The sequence below is a fragment of the Rhincodon typus genome, chromosome 15 (assembly GCF_021869965.1).
Source record: "Rhincodon typus isolate 14 chromosome 15, sRhiTyp1.1, whole genome shotgun sequence".
NCBI lineage: Eukaryota > Metazoa > Chordata > Chondrichthyes > Orectolobiformes > Rhincodontidae > Rhincodon > Rhincodon typus.
In genome coordinates this window covers 159088-179941 of record NC_063346.1, presented here as the reverse complement: position 1 = coordinate 179941, position 20854 = coordinate 159088, and the positions used below count along the sequence as shown (strand labels likewise).

General features: G+C 43.1%; 1 protein-coding gene across 3 annotated transcripts in view; it reads right to left on the bottom strand.

Moving 5' to 3' along the window:
• Window positions 1-350: 350 nt before the first annotated feature.
• The window catches only part of zgc:56622 (uncharacterized protein LOC326033 homolog), an 81563-nt gene continuing 61059 nt past the window's right edge, over window positions 351-20854 (bottom strand). For 2 of the 3 annotated variants that reach the window (XM_048605972.1, XM_048605973.1), the window contains 4 exons: window positions 6859-6946; window positions 5886-5969; window positions 2583-2665; window positions 351-2087 (listed from right to left, as the gene is read on the bottom strand). In XM_048605972.1, the coding sequence (XP_048461929.1) occupies window positions 2048-2087; window positions 2583-2665; window positions 5886-5969; window positions 6859-6946 (295 nt within the window). In that variant the 3' untranslated portion in view covers window positions 351-2047. Of the gene's footprint in view, window positions 2088-2582; window positions 2666-5885; window positions 5970-6847; window positions 6947-20854 lie in introns of those variants that run through there. The other variant, XR_007263813.1, reaches the window with a different exon arrangement.

The following is a 20854-nucleotide window of genomic DNA, read 5'->3' as shown; positions in this document are numbered from 1 at the left end:
GTCAAATGGTCATGGGGACAGGTGTGAACATTGCTCAACAAAACGAACAGTGTCAAGATACCTCTACTCACCAATTCTAACAAAATACGGCAAACGTTGTTTTAACTGGCACCTTATGAACCAGCACTCTCAATAAACTGGCAAAAATTACATACCTCAAATACCACAAAGTTTACTATATTATTCTGTCCAACTATTACAGTTTTTACATTTATTTACCTTAATGTAAATCTACTTGTTCTTCAATCAAATGACCATATGAAATATCAACAGTTGATTCAATTTCAAGTTAATGTCTCCTCAAATACCGTGATGTCTGAGTAGTCAGTTGAGGGTGCAAGTGAGAAGGCTCTCTGTCGCTAAGTTTTATTTTAAGCAAAGTTGCATTTATTATTTAAGTGAATTACGCTGTAAGTAAAGTAAAACAATGATCTGTATACCCCCTGCATGACGTTTCTATGACTTAGTGTGTGGTTTTACATTAATAATGTTGACCTCTTGATTATCCTGAATATTTGATCAACCAGCACACTCTTGGTCCCATAAAAAGCTTCCTATACATGTTTATGTTATGTGTGTTACAATGGACGGATGACCTAATGTGTCATCAGTTAAGTTGCACAGAAAATGACTCTTAACTGCCCACTTGTCCTAGCCGGCAATGCCCTTATCCCGTGAATGAATATAACATTATCCTTCACCTCATTCTGGTGGATTTTAATTCCAGTAATTTATACATCTGCAATTCGAAGCTAGTCGCAATAATGGTATCTTGAGTGCTGACCTTTGTAAGACACTTATGTTTTGAAAATTCTATTTAAATCCAAAGTGAAATTACTTTTGTCTGAGACAAGAAGATCGAATGATATCTGCCAATATTATCTTTAGACTTCTGGTAAGTGTCTGCATGATGACCACCACACAGCACCTGTGAAGACAACGTCCTGGCTTCACATTGAATAGATCCTCCATCACAATAAGATAAAACAAAAAAATGTGGATGCTGATATCTGAAACAAATAACAGAGATTGCTGGAGAAAAGCTTTGTTTTCGAGCAGTACAGGAAGATCATAGTAAGCAAGGATGTACAGATCAGAGGTTGTAAATAGGTTGTAGATAGGCTGGGACTTCTTTCACTAGAGCGTAGGAGGTTGAGAGGCGACCTCATTGAAGTTTAAAAATAATGAGAAGTATAGATAGAGTTAATGGCAGTTGTCTTTTCCCTAGGCTGGGGGATTTCAACACTAAGGGGCACATTTTTAAGGTGAGAGAAGGGAGATTTAAAAAAGACATGAGGGGCAAATTTTTTATGCAGAGGGTGGTTTGTGTGTGGAATGAACTTCCTAAAGTGGTGGATGTGGGTACAATTCCAACATTTAAGTGACATTTGCATAGGTATATGAATAGGAAATGTTTCAAGGGATATTGGCCAGGAGCAGACAGATAGGACTAGTTTAGTGTGAGATTATGTTCAGCATGGAGTGGTTGGACTGAAGGGTCTGCTTCCATGCTGTAGGACTCTATGACTCTAGATCTATCAGCATCTGTGGAGCAAAAACAAAGTTTATGTTTCGAGTCCAGTGACCCTTCATCAGAACAAGTGTGAAGAGGAGGGATTTTAACGATAAGATCAAGTAGAGGGAAAGTTTGGTAGAGGTATACAAGATAGTGACAGGTTTAGATAGATAGACAATTACCTGATTGTACAATAACTAGGGGACTTGGATTTAGGGTTTCTGGAAAGGGATGCAAGGGGAATGTGAGGACAACCGTTTTTTTTTGCACTGAATGGTACTGACCTAGAATTGACTGCCTAATGTGTGCTGAAAGCAGAAACAATGATTTTAACCGAAAATTGGATGGGCTTTTGAAGAAAATAAACTTGCAGGTCCATAGGGATTGTGTGGCGAATGGACTGATTGGACTGTTCTGTAGAGAGATGGCTTGCACTGGATAAGCTGAATGTCCTCCTCTTGTATCATGAATGATTCTGAATTTGTACAAAAGGTGGTATCTGCGGAAGCTCGGCTCCTGCAACCGGACCAATCAGGGATCTTTAAACGGATAAAACTGGTGATCCTGTAACCTGGAGGAAGTAAAATATCAGAATAAGTTATCTCATTTGCCAGAATTTAGTTTTATATTAAAGGGAGGAAAAGAATTCCTCTACTTTATTTTAGCAGAATTCCATCCAAACCCAGAGATACTTCATCTTGTCTCACTCTCCTAATCAGTCTCCAAACCTTTTTAAATCCCAACAGATCTAATCTGACTCACCATCTCACTCTCAAATCCCTTAATATTGCAGTCAATCTAATGTCATTCCCTTGCTCACTTCTGCAAACTTCCATATCCTCCTCAATTTAATCCCATTTCCCTGCTTACTCCCTATATTCTTTAATATTTTGCTCAGTCTAATACCACTTTCCCCATCATTTCCCATAGTCTAATATCTCACTTAGACCAATCTCAGTCTCCTGCTCATTCCCTCTTCCATTTAAAATCCCAAACTATTTTGTTCCATGGTCTGCCCCCAATATGCTTCACTCAGAGAAGGTAAATTCACATACAATCAACTTACAGAGTTAACTGACAAACTCTCCAATTCCTGTTTAATGCAAGCAGTGACTGAAGGTCCTCATCCATCAGCTCAAAGTCAAAAATCTGCATCAAAAACAAAGTCAAAGTCAAAATGGAACTTCAGAGACTCTGAGCCAGGAGAATGATTAATCCCCAGAAGATGACCAACTCCAACAAGTTAAGAACGGCTAAATCACTCACTAGCAACATTTTAAAAAACTCATTCATGGGTGGATGTTTCTGGTTGCCCAACATTTACCGCCCATCCATAAATGCCAGAGGGCATCTAAAGGCAACCACATTGCTGTGGTCGAGAATCACATGTAGGCCAGACCATGTAAGCATAGCAGACTTCTGTCAAGAACATTGGTGAAACAGATGGGTTTGAATGACAATTGACAGTTATTACATGATCTCCAGGAGAACTCTTTAATCCAGATTTTATTGAATTCAAATTCCACCGTCTGCCACAGTGGTATTTAAATCCACGTCCCCAGAACATTGACTGTTGCTGCGTCAAAATCCTGGAACGCTCTCTTTAACAGCACTGGGGGTAAACTGACTCCCCAGACCTGCAAAGCTCACCAACACCTAGGCAAACAGAGATAACGTCCTACATCCATCTGGACAGGACCAAGGTTTAATGTCTCATCTGAAAGACAGACTGAGTGTGGGAGTGGGGATGGGTGGGGGAAGGAAATTGACAGGATTCAACCTATCCCACCCAATCTTGCTCAGGACGAAGGTGACTTGAGTTTTCCAAAATCAAGCATGGCTTCATTATTATTGATTGCCAAAATTGTTCAATATCCATGCAATAGGACAATAATTTTGTCATCTTTTAAACCCATTCATTCCAGGAATTAACATGAATTTGAATTAGGTTTTATTGTCATGTGTTACTTAAGTACAGGGATGCAAGAATTCAGTGAAAAGTATACAAAGTTGCCTTTACTGGCACCACCTTAGGTACAAAGATACCTAAGTACAAAAATAGAAAAATAAGGAAATAAATTAAAAAGCTCAACATGACAGACTTTCTTAAGCCATGGGCCAGTGGATGCTCCATGCTGGGCTTTCCCCACAAAGGCTTACTCTTCCCCGTGCTGGGCAGACCTTCATCCACTAAGACCCACCTGGAACTAACTGGCTAATTCAGTGCAATTTACATGCAACATTATGAACTTTGCCTGGAGATACGATATCCTTTATGTAATACAGGGTTAGATAGTGGACCTCAAGGTGTATTATCCACATCACGTTTTGTTGCAAAAATATAACTTTCAGAAAGGAAAACTGTGTTTGACAATTTTTTTTTGGAATTCTTTGAGCATATAATAACCTGGATGAATAAATGGGAAACACTCGATGTAGTGTACACTACACAGGGTTACTATAGTTAGCTAGGTTGGCTGGACAGCTGGTTTGCGACACAGAGTGACCCCAGTTAAATTACCATGAATTTCTTGTCTTCTTAACCTTGTCCCTTCCCTGAGGTGTGGTGACCCTTAGGATAAACTCACCATTGTTGTTGCTCTCTCATGGGAAAGCAGCCCTATGGCCCTCTGAAACTATGGTGACCACTTTTACTCCACAAGATAAAAACTCATGGTATTGGGTTGAATTTAATGTTGACAGAGGATTCGCTAGCTAATAGGAAACAGAGAGTCACAATAAATGGGTAACTTTCAGGTTTGCAAACTGCAAGCATTGGAATGCTGCAGAAATCAGGGCTGGGGCCTCAATTTTTTTATAATTTCTATTAATGACTTAGCGAAGGCTCTGACTGTATTGCAGCTAGGTTTGCTGATGATATGCAGATGGATAGGAAAGCAAGTTGTGGGAAAGATGTAAAAAGTCTGCAAACAGATATAAATAGGTAAGTGGCAAAAGCTGGGAGATGAATGTAATGTCTCCCAACTCGGCACTAAAGTAGCATTAAACGTAATATTATTTAAATGGAGAGAGACTACAGAATGCTGTGATACAGGAGGATCACGGTGTCCTTGTACATGAATCATGAAATATCAGTACAAAGGTACAACAAGTAATCAGGAAGGTAAATGGATTGTTGACCTTTATTGTAAGGGGAATGGAATATAAAAGGAAAAGAAAGTGCTGGGAAAATGCAACAGGTCTGGTAGCATCTGTTGAGAGAAAAACAGAGTTAACATTTCAAGTCAAATGATCCTTCAACAGATCGGACAGGCCCAGCAAGAGAGAGAAAGGGTGAGAGCGAGATAGAGAAAACAAAGGGATTGCTAACAAGAAGCTGGGAGAGAGATAAATACTTTTTGCAAATTTGTCTCTCTCTGGGCACTATCTCCATCTATTCGATTCAGTCCTCTCCCCTACACCCCCAAATCCAACCTCCATCATCAACATAAATACCATCATTGCCCAGCTGCTTTTTCTCCACAGATGCTGCCAGGCTTGCTGAGTTTCTTCAGCAATTTGTGTTATTGTTTCAGATCTCCACCATTCACATTTATTATAGCAGGGAGTTTTGCTACAACTGTACACAGCATTAATGGGGCTGCATTTAAAATACTGCATACAATTTTGATTCAGAGAATATTTCCAAGGCTGATTTCTGAAACAAGGGGTTTATCTTTTGAGGAAAGACTGAGCGGGTTTGGCCTATACTCATTTGTATTTGGAATAATAAAAGATGGTCTTTTTGAACCATAAAGTTCTGAGTGAGTTTAATAAGGTAGTTCCTGGCAAGCTGTTTCCTCCCCAGACTAGGTCGCAGTTTCAAAACAAGGAGTCTTCTATTTAAGATGGAGATGAGAAGAAATATCTTCATCCGTAGGGTCATTTGTTTTTGGAATTCCTTTCCAGACAGCAGTGGAAGTTGGGTCATTGATTATATTCAAAAATAAGTTATTAGGAGTTGAGATATGGAAGACACACAGGAAAGTAAAGTTCACACCATAATCAGATTAGCTATGATCTTTTTGAATGGCAGAGCAGGCTTGAGGGGCTAAATATCCTACTTCTGTTCCTATTTCTGATGATCTGGCCTGTGGTACGAAGCAAATAGAAAAAGGGAACGTTTTCTAAATCAAAACAAAGTCAAATCATAAAAATGTTGCCTCTTTGCTCATGGGTCTAGACTTCTTATCTCCAAGAGATTCCACATTTCTTCTCTCCATTCCCAGAGACCATCCCCCACTGAGAGATCCCAATCACCACGAAAGCAGTTTTTACTATTCCCTCTCTCTCACTGGGTGATCAGCTGGGCTGCTCTTATTGACTGAGGAACTAAGCGATCAACTGGGCAGTCTGCAAGAAATGTTACCTCAGCATTCTCCTGGATTCTTGCAGGTGTCACACTCTTCGGAATAGTTGCTATGTTTCTCTGGACATGAAACCGCAACAAGACCTAAGTATGATAAATTATAATTAGTTCTGACAGTAAGATATACGATGGACACAGGACAGCTGTGTGAAAGAACTGATCCTGGGATTGAGTTTGAATCCTGTTCAGTTAGAGTGTGGAGCCTCACTTCCTAAAGCGCTGTGCTTAAAAACAGAGCAAATTAAGCAAGTTTGGCCAACAACTACAAAGAATGTGAAGACATCCATGATGGCATAGGCCGGTGAATAGACACATTGTATAATGGAGAAATGCCAGGTCACAGATTTTGAGACAGCAAAGAATGAAAATGAATGCCCAAAGGAAATGCATTGAAGAATACAGTGAAGCGGTAAACTCCTAGAACAAAAAGGAATGGGAACAGAGATGGAGAAAAGTCATGGAAAGGCCACGGCAATTTAGCTGCTGCAAATGTGGGCAGGGGATACAAAAGCAAAGAGGTGCTGAAGGCAGAGTCACTGTTAGAGGTCAAGTACCTTATTATAGAAGAAACACTGAAATCACAGTGAGGAGAAATTGCTTTTCAGAAAGGGATGTTTAAGAATGGAATATATTGACACATAGAGTAGTTGAAGTAGTCATTCCCTTTACCATTTAAAATCCCAAGCTATTTTGTCCCATGCTCGGTCCCCAATATGCTTCACTCAGAGAAGGTAAATTCACATACAAACAACTTACAGAGTTTTATTGAATTTTATTGAGAAAAGTGGGATAATTATTTGAAACAGAGTAAATATGAGGTCTTGAAAACAGTGGGTCAGTGGGAATGATACAGGTATTGGGAAGAGTGTATGAGTGCGATTAGCTTAGAATGGAAAGACAATGAAATAGTGTCCATTTGTCAGTCCACTGTTTACCAATAAGCTTTTTAATAAAAATCTTACATCCATCGCACCTGGGCTGGGCTCTTCTTGTGTTTCTCTGCTATTGTTTTTACCACTGGATCTTTGAGAAGGTCCTTTGGATCTGCAGAATCATTCAATCTGTAACAGAAAATTGTTCATAGATTCGTCATTTTCCCCGTAATTAGAACCTTCATGTCCTGCAGATTGTTTCAAACTCCTGACTGATTACATGGGACCAGACGTGACTTTTACTTCCGATGCAATGGTACCCAAGGACTGGCAGCTGAACCAGACTGTTTGCAAACCTGGTGTTTTGACCCCAAGTTGTGCAATGCCCACATCACATAAACACATAAAAGGTACAGTGCAGCAACTTAGTAAATTTCTCTTCTACAGACTTGAAGGGAGCTGAAAATGCAGCATAGAAAGAAGAGTGGTGGAAAAGCAAGTGGAACAAGATGGTAAATATGGAGAAAAGTCATGAAAAGGCCAAGACAATTTCGCTGCTGCAAATTTGGGCAGGGAGTACAGAAGTAAAGAGGTGCAGAAGGCAATGATGCTCCAGCCAAAGAGACAAAGATCAGCACAGAATAGTCGTAAATGAAGCACAAAATTTGCTGCAAGTGGTAAGGAGATGCAGCTTTTGGACTCCAATTCTGTATTATTGTTTATAAGTAACATATAATCTGATACAGTCAGAGTAATTTGGCTTGGAAACAGACCCTTCAATTCATGCTGACCAATTTCAAACATAACAACTATTTAGTTAAACGACTAAACCCTATGTTCTAATTTGATTAATACATAATGTAAATTAATTAAAAGCAAACTTTTACTGAAAGTTGCCACCCAGGTTGATAGCGTTGTTAAGAAGGCGTACAGTACGTTAGGTTTTATTGGTAGAGGGATTGAGTTTCGGAGCCATGAGGTCATGTTGCAGCTGTACAAAACTCTGGTCCGGCCACACTTGGAGTATTGCGTACAGTTCTGGTCACCGCATTATAGGAAGGATGTGGAAGCATTGGAAAGGGTGCAGAGGAGATTTACCAGGATGTTGCCTGGTATGGAGGGAAGGTCTTATGAGGAAAGGCTGAGGGTCTTGAGGCTGTTTTCGTTAGAGAGAAGAAGGTTAAGAGGTGACTTGATAGAGACATACAACATGATCAGAGGATTAGATAGGGTGGACAGTGGGAGCCTTTTTCCTCGGACGGTGATGGCTAGCACGAGGGGACATAGCTTTAAATTGAGGGGTGATAGATATCGGACAGATGTCAGAGGTAGGTTCTTTACTCAGAGAGTAGTAAGGGCGTGGAATGCCCTGCCTGCAAAAATAGTAGACTCGCCAACTTTAAGGGCATTTAAATGGTCATTGGATAAACATATGGATGATAATGGAATAGTTTAGGTTAGATGGGCTTCAGATTGGTTTCACAGGTCGGCGCAACATCGAGGGCTGAAGGGCCTGTACTGCGCTGTAATGTTCTATGTTCTATGTTTACAGGATAAAATGGAAGGTGACGTTCTGTAACTACAGCATATGGGATCTTCTGTCAACATTTTTTCCAATGTCCACTGCCTTGGTAAACACCAATACAAAGCACAAAACAAAATATTGTTGTGATCCCAACTGATTTTATTTGCGGACAACTCAAGTAATGGACCGAAATCTGGCTTGACAGATCACACTTTGTTGTTTTTGGTTTTAATGGTGGTCGTCCACTGAAACACAGCCAGCAATGCTGCAGATTCAGATTTAATAACAAAACAGAAAATTATTTTGTGAAATAAATGAAGATCAAATAGAAAAGAAACTGAACTATTTACTCGTAACACAAATTAAAAAATTTCAAAATGCACAGTAAAATACAATACTCCTTTACAGCACTCACACTAGACAGAATTTCCTGCTCCTTCACATCTATAGGACACAATTTAACTGTGGCTTCAATTCTCTGCTTTAAGAATCTAATAGCCTCTCCACGGAGACTTCATACAACTGAGCTTATACTTTCTCAGCTGCAAATAGCCCCTTCATGGTTTAATCAACCACTTCTGGTCATACCAATATATTACCTCATCCAATATGAGCCTTTAGTTTCCAGCATGCAGTATTACCCATTTATGTCAACATCTCTGGGTGCATGTACACTTTGCCAACAGAACAGGTTATTGACATTTCTGATCAAAGATGCTGGTAGATGATATGCTGTCTACATTTTAATATGTTTGAATGGGGGATATGTCAAGCCACAAGGTTGCAGGCTGTGCTGGAGTACAATACTGTTATTGTTGGCTCACAGCACCTCATGAATGCCCAGTTTTGAGTTGCTACATCTAGAACATAGAACAGTACAGCACAGTACAGGCCCTTCAGCCCACGATGTTATGCCGAACTTTTACCCTAATTCTAAGGTCTATCTAAACTCCACCGCTACCTATTACTATTACTATCTGTTCAAAGTCTGTCCCATTTAGCACGGTGATAGTGTTACACAATATGGAGGATATTCTCAATGTGAAGGCAGGACTTCATCTTCAAAAGGACTGTGAGGTTGTCACTCTTTCTGATACTGTCATGGACAGGTGCATCTGCAATCGGCAGACTGGTAAGGATATGGTTAAATACACTTTTCCAACTTGTTGATTCCTTCACCACATGCCGCAGACCCAGTCTAGCAGCTATATCCAGTAGGATATGACCAGCTCAATCAGTAGTGCTGCTGCTGAGCCACTCTTGGTGGCCGACATTGAAATCCCCCACCCAGAGTATATTTTGCACCCTTGCCATCCTCAGTGCTTCCTCCAAAAATTGTACAACATAGAGGAGTACTAATTCATCAGCTGAGGGAGGAGGTACATGGTAATCAGCAGGAAATTTCCTTGCCCATGTTTAACTTGAAGTCACAAGACTGCAAGAAGGGGTCCAAAGTGAATGTTGAGGACTTCCAAGGCAAGCCCTTTCCTCCCACTGTGCTGCCATCTCTGCCGGGTCTGTCTTGCTGGTGAGACAGGACTTTTCTGGGGGTGATGATGGTGGTTCTGGGACATCATCTGTAAGGTACGATTCTGTGAGTGTGACTGTGTCAGGTCATTGCTTGACCAATCTGTGAGACAACTCTCCTAATTTTGCTATTAGCCTCCAGATGCAAATAGAACATAAAACATAGAACAGAGAACAGTATAGCACAGTACAGGCCCTTCAGCCCACTATGTTGTGCCGACCTATTATCCTACTAAGATCAATCTACCCTGCATACCTGACGTTTTACTATCCTCCATGTGCCTATCCAAGAGTCGTTTAAAAGTCTCTAAAGTATCTGACTCCATGACCACTGCCGGCAGCGCATTCTACACACCCACCACTCTCTGTGTGAAGAACCTACCTCCGACGTCTCCCCTACACCTTCCTCCAATCACCTTAAAATTATGGCCCCTCATAATAGTCATTTCCGCCCTGGGAAAAAGTCTCTGACTATCCACTCTATCTATGCGTCTCATCATCTTGCAAACCTCTATCAAGTCACCTCTCATCCTTCTTCGCTTCAATGAAAAAAGCCTAGCTCCTTCAACCTGTCCTCATAAGACCTGCCCTCTAGTCCAGGCTGCATCCTTGTAAATCTCCTCTGCACCCTCTCTAAAGCTTCCAAATCTTTCCTGTAATGAGGTGACCAGAACTGAACACAATATTCCAAGTGTGGTCTAACCAGAGTTTTATAGAGCTGCAGCATAACCTCATGGCTCTTAAACTCAATTCCCCTACCAATGAAAGCCAACACACCATACGCCTTTTTTACAACCCGATCAACTTTGGTAGCAACTTTGAGGGATCTATGGATGTGGACCCCAAGATTCCTCTGTTCCTCCACACTGCCAAGAATCCTGCCATTAACCCTGTATTCTGCATTCAAATTCAACCTTCCAAAATGAATCACTTCACACTTTTCTGGGTTGAATTCCATCTGCCACTTCTTTGCCTAGCTCTGCATCCTGTCAATGTCCCAGTGCAACCTACAACAGCCCTCCACGTTGTCCATAACTCCACCAACCTTTGTGTCATCAGCAAACCTATTAACCCCCCCTTCCACTTCCTCATTCAAGTCATTTATAAAGATCACAAAGAGCAGAGGTCCCAGAACAGATCCCTGCGGATCACCACTGGTCACCGAGCTCCAAGCTGAATACCTTCCATCTACTACCACCCTCTGTCTTCTATTGAACAGCCAATTTTGTACCCAGCCAGACAAATTTCCCTGAATCCCATGCCTCCTTACTTTCTGAATGAGTCTACCATGTGGAACCTTGTCGAATACCTTGCTAAAATCCATACACACCACATCCACTGCTCTACCTTCATCAATGTGTTTTGTCACATCCTCAAAGAATTCAATAAGGCTCGTGAGGCATGACTTGCCCCTCACAAAACCATGCTGACAATTTCTAATCAAACTGTGCTTTTCCAAATAATCATAAATACTATCTCTCAGAATCCTCTCTAATAATTTGCCCACCACAGAAGTAAGACTGACTGGCCTGTAATTTCCAGGATTATCCCTATTCCCTTTCTTGAACAAGGGAATGACATTTGCCACCCTCCAATCTTCTGGCACTACTCCAGTGGACGGTGAGGACGCAAAGATCATTGCCAAAGGGGCAGCAATCTCTTCCCTCGCTTCCCGTAGAAGCCTTGGGTATATCCTGTCTGGCCCAGGTGTCTTATCTATCCTCATGTTTTTCAAAATTTCTAGCACATCCTCCTTCCTATCAACAACCTGTTTGAGCATATCTGCCTGTTTCATGCTGTCCTCACAAACGTCAAGGTCCCTCTCACTGGTGAATACTGAAGGTCATTAAGGACCTCCCCTAATTCCTCTGACTCCGTGCACAAGTTCCCTCCACTATCCCTGACTGGTCCTACCCTCACTCTGGCCATCCTCTTGTTCCTCACATGAGTATAGAAAGCCTTGGAGTTTTCCTTGATCCTACCTGTCAAGGTTTTCTCATACCCCCTTCTAGCTCTCCTAAGTCCATTCTTCAATTCCTTCCTGGCTACTTTGTAGGCCTCGAGAGCCCTGTCCGATCCTTGCTTCCTCAACCTTAAGTAAGCTTCCTTCTTCCTCTTGACTAGGTGTTCAACATGTCTTGTAATTCAAGGTTCCTTCACCTTACCATCCTTTTCTTGCCTCAGTGAGACAAACCTATCCAGTACCTGAAGCAACTGTTCCCTAAACAACCTCCACATTTCTGTCCTGCATTTCCCTGAGAACATCTGATCCCAATGGTGCTCCGTAGTTCTTGCCTAATAGCATTGCAATTCCCCCTCCCCCAGTTAAATACTTTCCCATACCATCTGCTCCTATCCCTCTCCATGACTATAGTAAAGGTCAGGGAGTTGTGATCACTATCACTGAAATGCTCTCCCACCGAGAGATCTGATACCTGGCCTGTTCGTTGCCAAGCACCAAATCCAATATGGCCTCCCCTCCCATCTACATACTGAGTCAGAAATCCTTCCTGGACACACCTGACAAAATCTGCTCCATCCAAAATATTTGCACTTAGGAGGTTCCAGTCTATATTAGGGAAGTTGAAGCCGCCCATGACAACAACCTTATTACTTCTGCCCTTTTCCAAAATCTGCCTCCCAATCTGTTCCTCAGTGTCTCTGTTGCTATTGGGCGGTCTATAGAAAACTCCCAATAAAATGACTACTCCTTTCCTGTTTCTGACTTCCACCCATACTGACTCAGTGGAGAAACCCTCCTCCATGACCTCCCTTTCTGCAGCTGTGATACCACCCCTGATTAGCAATGCCAGTCCCCCACCTCTTTTACTTCCCTCCCTACTTCTTTTGAAACATCTATACCCCGGAACATCCAACAACCATTCCTGCCCCTGTGTTATCCAAGTCTCTGTAATGGCCACAACATCATAGTTCCGAGTACGGAACCATGTTCTAAGTTCGTCACCCTTATTCCTGACACTTCTTGCATTGAAGACACACCTCAACCTGTCGCACTGACTGTCACTCTGCCCTATCAATTGCTTATCCTTTCTCACAGACTCTCTGCTTGCTCTATCTGTCTGTACACTGGCTACCCAATCCTCTGAGCTGTAGCTCTGGTTCCCAATCCCCTGCCAAACTAGTTTAAACCCTCCCGAAGAGATCTAGTAAACCTCCCGCCCAGGATATGTGTGTCCCTCCAGTTCAGGTGCAACCCGTCCTTCCTGTACAGATCCCACAGGGAAGGACTTTGGAGGTTCCACAGTGTTGTTTCTGCCATTGCCTTTTCCAGTGCCTAGGTTGATGTTGGGTGGTCTGTCCAGTTTCATTTCTTTGTTGAAACTTTGTAGCAATTAATAAAACTGTGGTTTACTAGACTATTTGAGAGGGCAGTTGAGAGCCAGCCACATTGCTGTGGGTCTGGAGTTACACGTAGGCCAGACCAACTGAGGATTGCAGATTTCTTTCCCTGAAATGAGCCAGATGGGTTTTTCCGACATTGGACAATGCTTTTGTGGTCATCAGTAGATTTTTAATTCCAGATATTTATTATTTATTTATTATTGAATTTTACCATCTGTCATGCACGAACATTAGCTGAATCTCTGGATTAATGGTCTAGCGGTAATATCACTTGGTCATCGCTTCTCCCTTTATATGAATAAGTGAGAGATTATCCATTTTGGTCAGAGGAACAGAAAGGCAACTTATTATTTAAATAGAGCAAAGCTTTGTTGAAGAGGGATTCTGGTTTCCTTGTGCATGAATTGCAGAAAACCAGTATGCAAGTACAGAAGGTAATAAGGAAGGCAAATGTAATTTTATTGAGAGAATAGAGTATAAAAGGGAAGTGTTGTTGCAGCTCTACAGGCATTAGTGAGTCTGCTCCTGGAGTACTGCATACAGTTTTGGTTCCCTCACTTGAGGAGGGATGTAGCTGCATTGGAGGCAGTTCAGAGAAGGCTCACTGGATTGATTCCAGAGAGAGATTGAGCAGCTTAGGCCTACACTCTCTAAAGTTTAAAAGAATGAGGGGAGATGTAACTGAGCTCTATAAGATGCTCAGGAAATTGACAAAGTAGTGGACAGGATGTTTCCTCATGTGGGGCAATCTAGAACGAGAGGTCATAGTTTTACGATATGGGGTAGCAAATTTAAAACAGAGATAAGCAGAAATTACTTCTTTCAAAAGAGTAAGACAGTTACACAGCATCGAAACAGACCCTTTGCTCCAGCTCATCCAGGCTGACCAGATATCCTAAGCTAGTCTAGTCCCTTTTAGAGTCATAGGGCCCTACAGCACGGAAACAGACCCTTCGACCCAAACTGGTTCATGCCGATCAACATGTCCATCCACACTAACCCCATTTCCGTGCACTTGGCAGAATATCCTTCTAAACCTTTCCTATCCATGTATTCATCCAAATGTCTCTTAAATGTTGTTAATGTACCCGCCTCAACCACTCTGGCAGCTCATCCCATATGCTTATCAAGTAAAAAAGTTGCCCCTGAGGTTCCTATGTATTCTTTCCCCTCTTATCTTAAATTGATGCCCTCTAGTCCTTGATTCCCCATCCCTGGGAAAAAGACTGACTGCATTCACCCTATCCATGCCTCTCATGATCTTATACACTTCTATAAAATCCCCCCTCACACACCTATGCTCTAATGAAAAAGTCCTATCCTGTCCAACTGCTCCCTTTAACTCAATCCCTTGAGTCCTGGCAACATCCTTGTAAATTTCTTCTGTACGCTTTCCAGTTTAATAACATCCTTCCTATAGCAAGGTGACCAAAACTGAACACAATACTCCAAGTACGGCCTCACCAACGTCCTGTACAACTGCAACTTGGCTTCCCAACTTCTATACTCAATGCCCTGACTGATGAAGGCCAGTGTGCCAAAAGCCTTCTTCACTGCCCTGTCTATCTGTGACTCCACTTTCAGAGAACCGTGCACCTGAACTCAAAGGTCCCTCTGTTCCACTACACTCCTTAAGGCCCTACCAATCACCATGGAACTCCTACCTTAATTTGACTTTCCAAAATGCAACACCTCAAACTTATCTAAATTAAACTCCATTTGCCATTTCTCGGCCCACTTCCCCAAGTGATCAAGATCCTGCTGCAATTTCTGATAAACTTCCTCCCTGTCCACGATACCGCCTATTTTAGTGTCATCCGCAAACTTACTAATCATGCCTTGTACATTCTCATCCAAATCATTGATAGATAACAAACAGCAATGGGCCCGCACCGACCCCTGAGGCACGCCACTAGTCACAAGCCTTCAATTCGACAAGCATCCTTCCACTATTACTCTCTGCTTCCTATCATCAAGCCAAATGTGTATCCAATTTGCCAGCTGTTCCTTGATTCCATGCTATCTAACCTTCCAGAGCAGCCTACCATGTGGAACCTTATCAAAGGCCTTATTGAAATCTATACAGACCACATCTACTGCCCTGCCCTCATCAACCTTCCTGGTCACTTCATCAAAGAACTCTAACAAATTTGTGAGGCATGATCCCCCATGCACAAAGCCATGCTGACTACACCTAACTAAACATCTTTCCAAATGCATGTATATCTTATCCCTCAGAATCTTCCCAAGTAACTTACATACCTATATGAGGTCCCACGACAGTGTGCAGTAGAAATTTATTGCATGGTTCCAGGGATGAGGGATTTTAGCTACAAGATGAGATGGAGAGTCCAGGGTTGCTTTCCTTGTAGCAGATGAGATTGAGGGGAGATTTGATAAAGGTGCAGAATAATAGTCAGCTTTCGATGAGGGAAACAAGTGAAGGCTGTTCCTATTTCATTATGGTACAAGGACCAGGAGACATAGATTAAAGGCTTTTGGAAAAGTTAGAGGATTCATGAGAATTTTTTCTATGCTCAGTGATAATGATGTGGAACTTGCTACCACCAAGGATGGTGGAAATTGAGATGATGAATGATATGAAAAGGAAATTGGATGGGCATTTGAGCAAAATAAATTTACAGAGCTATGAGGTAGTGCGGGGCAAGTAATTGCTAAGGTTGCTGTACAGAGGTTGACTTGGTGGGCTAAATGGCTGTCTTCTGTGTTTATTAAATGAATATATGGCTGAAGAGACGTTGCGAGGGCGATTGTTTCACATTCCTGTGGTATTGCGACTGGTTCTGGGGAAGTGGGACCACTACAAACTGGCCAGGTTACATCTGGGCAGGATTGGGGCTGATGTCTTAGGGGCAGTATTTGCTAGAATGGTTGGGGAGACTCTAAACTAAAATGGTAGAGGGGTGGGAACCAAGAAGGAATCAGAGGAAGGGGAATCAAGGACAGAAGACAGAAAGGGGAACAAGAAAGGTGATAGATAGTGAAATCAAAGGCTGGGATTAAACAGGGAAACTGAAAAATAATGGAAATAGAACAATATTTTAAAAAGATAAACCTTGAGGCTCTGTGCTTTAATGCATGGAGAATTCACAACAATGGATGAATTAATTGCGCAAATTTATGGAACAGGTATGATGTAGTTAGGATTACATAAACAGTAATTTTGGAAGGACAGACAAAAAGAAAAAGGTGGTACAGTTGCACTGCTGGTTAAAGAGGAAACCAACACAATATGATTGAAGGATATTAGTTCCAACGATGTAGAATCTGTATGTGTATAACTAGAAATGCCAAGGGGCAAAAAACATTAGTGGGGGTTATATATAGACCCCTAAACTGGTGGAAATGGCGCCTGATGATCTTAAGGCGCCATTTCTGCCACCTCCAGCAAGATACCACCACCAGGCACATATTCCCCTCCCCGCCTTGTCCGCCTCCCGCAGGACCGTTCCCTCCGGGACACGCTGGTCCACACTTCCTTCACCCCCATCATCACCCCACAGCTCTACGGCACCTTCCCCTGTAACCAGCAAAGGTGCAACACCTGCGCATTTACCTCCTCCCTCGCCAGTGTCCAAGAGCCCGAACATACCTTCCAGGTGAAGCAGCACTTCACCTGCACTTCCCAGAATCTAGTCTACTGCATTCACTGCTCACAATGTGGTCTCCTCTACATTAGGGAAACGAAGCGTAGACTGGGTGATCACTTTGCAGAACATCTACGCTCTGCTCACAAAAAACACCCTGAACTACCCGTTGCCTGCCACTTTAATGCACCACCCTGTTCCCTGGCCAACATCTCTGTCTCTGGCTTGCTGCAGTGTTCCAGCGAAGCTCAACGCAAGCTGGTCAAACAACACCTCATTTTCCGCTTGGGGACCCTACAACCCTCCGGACTCAATATTGAGTTCAATAATTTTAGGGTCTAAAGTCTCTCAAGTCACAGTCCCCTACCCCACACACCAGGCCTTGTTACCACATAGCCTGCCATTACACACCACCTGTTGTTAGTCACTAATCGTCCCCATTAACAACTATTCACCCTCCGAGTCTGATTATTATCAACTCTTTGTCTGTGCGACCGCTCTTCTCTCTTTTTAGGCTCTACCCTATGGTTTACTGTCTACCCCATCCCCCTCCCTGTTTTCTGCATATAAACTGATATTTTCCCAGCCACTCTACATCGGGGAAACCAAGCGGAGGCTCGGGGGCCACTCTGCAGAACACCTACGCTCGGTTCGCAATAAACAACTGCACCTCCCAGTCGCAAACCATTTCAACTCCCCCTCCCATTCCTCAGACGACATGTCCATCCTGGGCCTCCTGCAGTGCCACCCGAAGGTTGCAGTAACAGCAATTCATATTCCGCTTGGGAACACTGCAGCCCAATGGTATCAATGTGGATTTCACAAGCTTCAAAATCTCCCCTCCCCCTACAGCATCCCAAAACCAGTCCAGCTTCTCCCCGCCTCCCTAACCTGTTCTTCCTCCCACCTATCCCCTCCTCCCACCTCAAGCCCCACCCCCATCTCCTACCTACTAACCTCATCCCGCCCCCTTGACCTGTCCATCTTCCCTGGACTGACCTATCCCCTCCCTAACTCCCCACCTACACTCACCTTTACTGGCTCCATCCCCGCCTCTTCGACCTGTCTGTTTCCTCTCCACCTATCCTCTCCTCTATCCATCTTCTATCCGCCTCCCCCTCTCTCCCTATTTATTTCAGAACCCCCTTCCCCTCCCCAATTTCTGATGAAGGGTCTAGGCCCGAAACGTCAGCCTTTCTGCTCCTCTGATGCTGCTTGGCCTGCTGTGTTCATCCAGCTCTGCAGCTTGTTGTCTCGGATTTTCCCAGCCACCATCAGTTCTGAGGAAGGGTCACCGGACCCAAAACGTTAACTCTGATTTTCTTCACAGATGCTGCCAGACCTCCTGAGCTTTTCCAGCAACTTTGTTTTTGTTCCTGATTTACAGCATCTGCAATTCTTTCAGTTTTTATTTAGCAAGGAAATTGATAGGATTGAAAGGCGATAAATCTCCAGGGTCCAATAATTTACATCCCAGAGTACTTGAGGAAGTAGTCCTAAAAATAGTGGACGCATTGATAGTTTTCTTCCAGACCCTATACACTCTGGAGCAGTTCCTACAGATTGAATTTTAGCTAATGTAACCTCTCTATTTAAAAAAGGAAGGTAGAGAGAATATCAGGAATCATAGACCAGTCAGCTTGATGTCAGGAATGGGCAAAATGCTCGAGTCTATTATAGATTTGAAATGCGATCACTTGGACTTTAGTGGCAGGATCAGACACAGTCAGCATGAATTTATGAAAGGGAAATCATGCTAGTCAAATCTACTGGAATTCTTCAAGGTTCTAGTGAGAAGAGTTGATGAGGAGGAGCCAGTGAATACGGTTTATTTGGACTTTCAGGAGGCTTTCGATAAGGTCCCACATAAGAAGTTAACACCTAAAATTAATGCACACGGGATTGGGGTAGTGCATTGAGATAGTTAGAAAAATGGTTGGCAGGCAGGAAACAAAGAGCAGGAATAAACAGGTCTTTTTCTGAATGGCAGGAAGTGACTAGGGGGGTACAGTGGGGCTCAGTGCTTGGACCCCAACTATTCACAATATATATTAATGATATAGTTGATGCAGGTAAATGTAAACTCTCCAAATTTGCAGATGATACAAAGCTGGGTGTGAGGGTGAGTTATGAAGAGTATGTAGAGATAGATTTGAACAAGTTGAATAAGAGGACAAATGCAAGTAATTCCTGCCCCTAAGTATCTTCTCCAATAATTTCCCTTTTACTGATGTAAGGCTCACTGGCCTGTAATTTGGATTATCCCTATTGCCCTTCTTAAACAAAGGAACACTGACTATTCTCCAGTCTTCTGGGACCTCGCCTGTGGCTAAACAGGACACAAAGATTTCAGTCAAGGCTCCAGTAATCTCCTCCCTTGTCTCCATCAGTATCCATGGTAGATCCTGTCAGGCCCTGGGGTCTTATCTATCTTAATGTTTTTCAAAACATTCAACACCTTTTCCTTCTTAATATTGTCATGCCCTAGAATAGGAACATAACCCTGCTTAATCTTACTGCCCCCAATCTAATTTCTCCAGTTCCTGCCTAATGCTTTTGTAATTTACCTTCCACCAATTTAGCATTTTCACCCAAGGACCAGTCTTATCCTTATCCATAACTATTATAAAACTAATGGAATTATGATCACCGTTCCCAAAATGCTTCCCCAATGAAACTTAAATCATCTGGCCAGGGTCATCCCCCAATACAAGGACAATTACGGCCCTTCCATAGTTGGACTTTCTAAATATTATTTCAAGAAACCCTCCTGGACGCACCTCACAAATTCTGCCCCATTGAAGTCCCTGACACTAAGGGTGTCCCAGTGGATATTGGGGAAGTTAAAATCAGCCACTGCAACACCATGTTGTTTTTACATCTTTCCATGACATGCCTACATATCTGCTTCTGTATCACCTTCTGGCTATTGGGATGCCTGTAGTACAACCCCATCATAGTGACTGCACCTTCCTTATGCCTAAGCTGTATTCATATGTCCTCTCTGGATGAGCCTTCCAAGATGTTGTCTTTTAATGCAATCGTGGAATCTCCTTAATCAGTAATGCAACACTCTGCACCCCTTTAACAGCCCTCTCTATCATGCCTGAAACATCTAAACCCTGGAATACTGAGCTGCCGTTTCCTGCCCTTTTCTCAGTTGATAAAACGTGGAGCTGGGGGAGCACAGCAGGTCAGGCAGCGTTTCAGGAGGAGGAAAATCGACATTTCGGGTCTGGACTCTTCATCAGCTCTGTGGGGGTGGAAGGGAGCTCAGAAATAAATAGATGGAGGGGAGGGGGCTGGGGGAAGATTGGTGGTGATACATGGATGCAGGTAGGGGGTGATAGAGATTGGTCAGTGGGAAGGGTGGAGCAGATAGGTGAGAATGAAGATGGACAGGTTGTGTCAGGCCAAGGAGATGGGGATGAGAGTTGGGCTGGACATAGGATGAGGCTGGGGATGGGGAGATTTTGAAGCTGGTGAACTCTACGTTGAGGCCATTGGGCTGTAAGCTCCTGAGGCAGAATATAGGGTGTTGTTCCTCCAGATTACGTGTGGCCTCATTTTGACAGTTGAGGAGGCCCAGGGTGGACATACTGTCATGGGAGTGGGAGGGGGAGCTGAAATGGCTGGCAACTGATTTTGATTGGTGCGTACAGAGTGCAGATGCTCTGTGAATTGGTCATCGAGTCTGTGCTTGGTCTCGCTGATATCGAGGAGACCATATCTGGAGCAACGGATGCAATAGACCACGTTAGAGGATATACAGGTGAATCCCTGTCAGATACGGAATGATTGTTTGGGGCCTTGGATGGTGATGAGAGTAGAGGTGTAGGGGCAGGTGTAGTACTTCCTGTGGTTACAGGGAAAGGTGCCAGGGGTAGTGGTAAGGTTGCTGGGGAGTTTGGAGCTGACGAGGGAGTCGTGGAGTGAGGGATCCCTACAGAAAGCAGATAGGGGTGGGAAGAAAGTATTCTGGTGGGTGAGGTCTGATTGCAGGTGGCAAAAATGGCAGAGGATGATGCGTTGGATTTGGAGGTTGGTGGGGTGGTATGTAAGGATCAGGGGGAC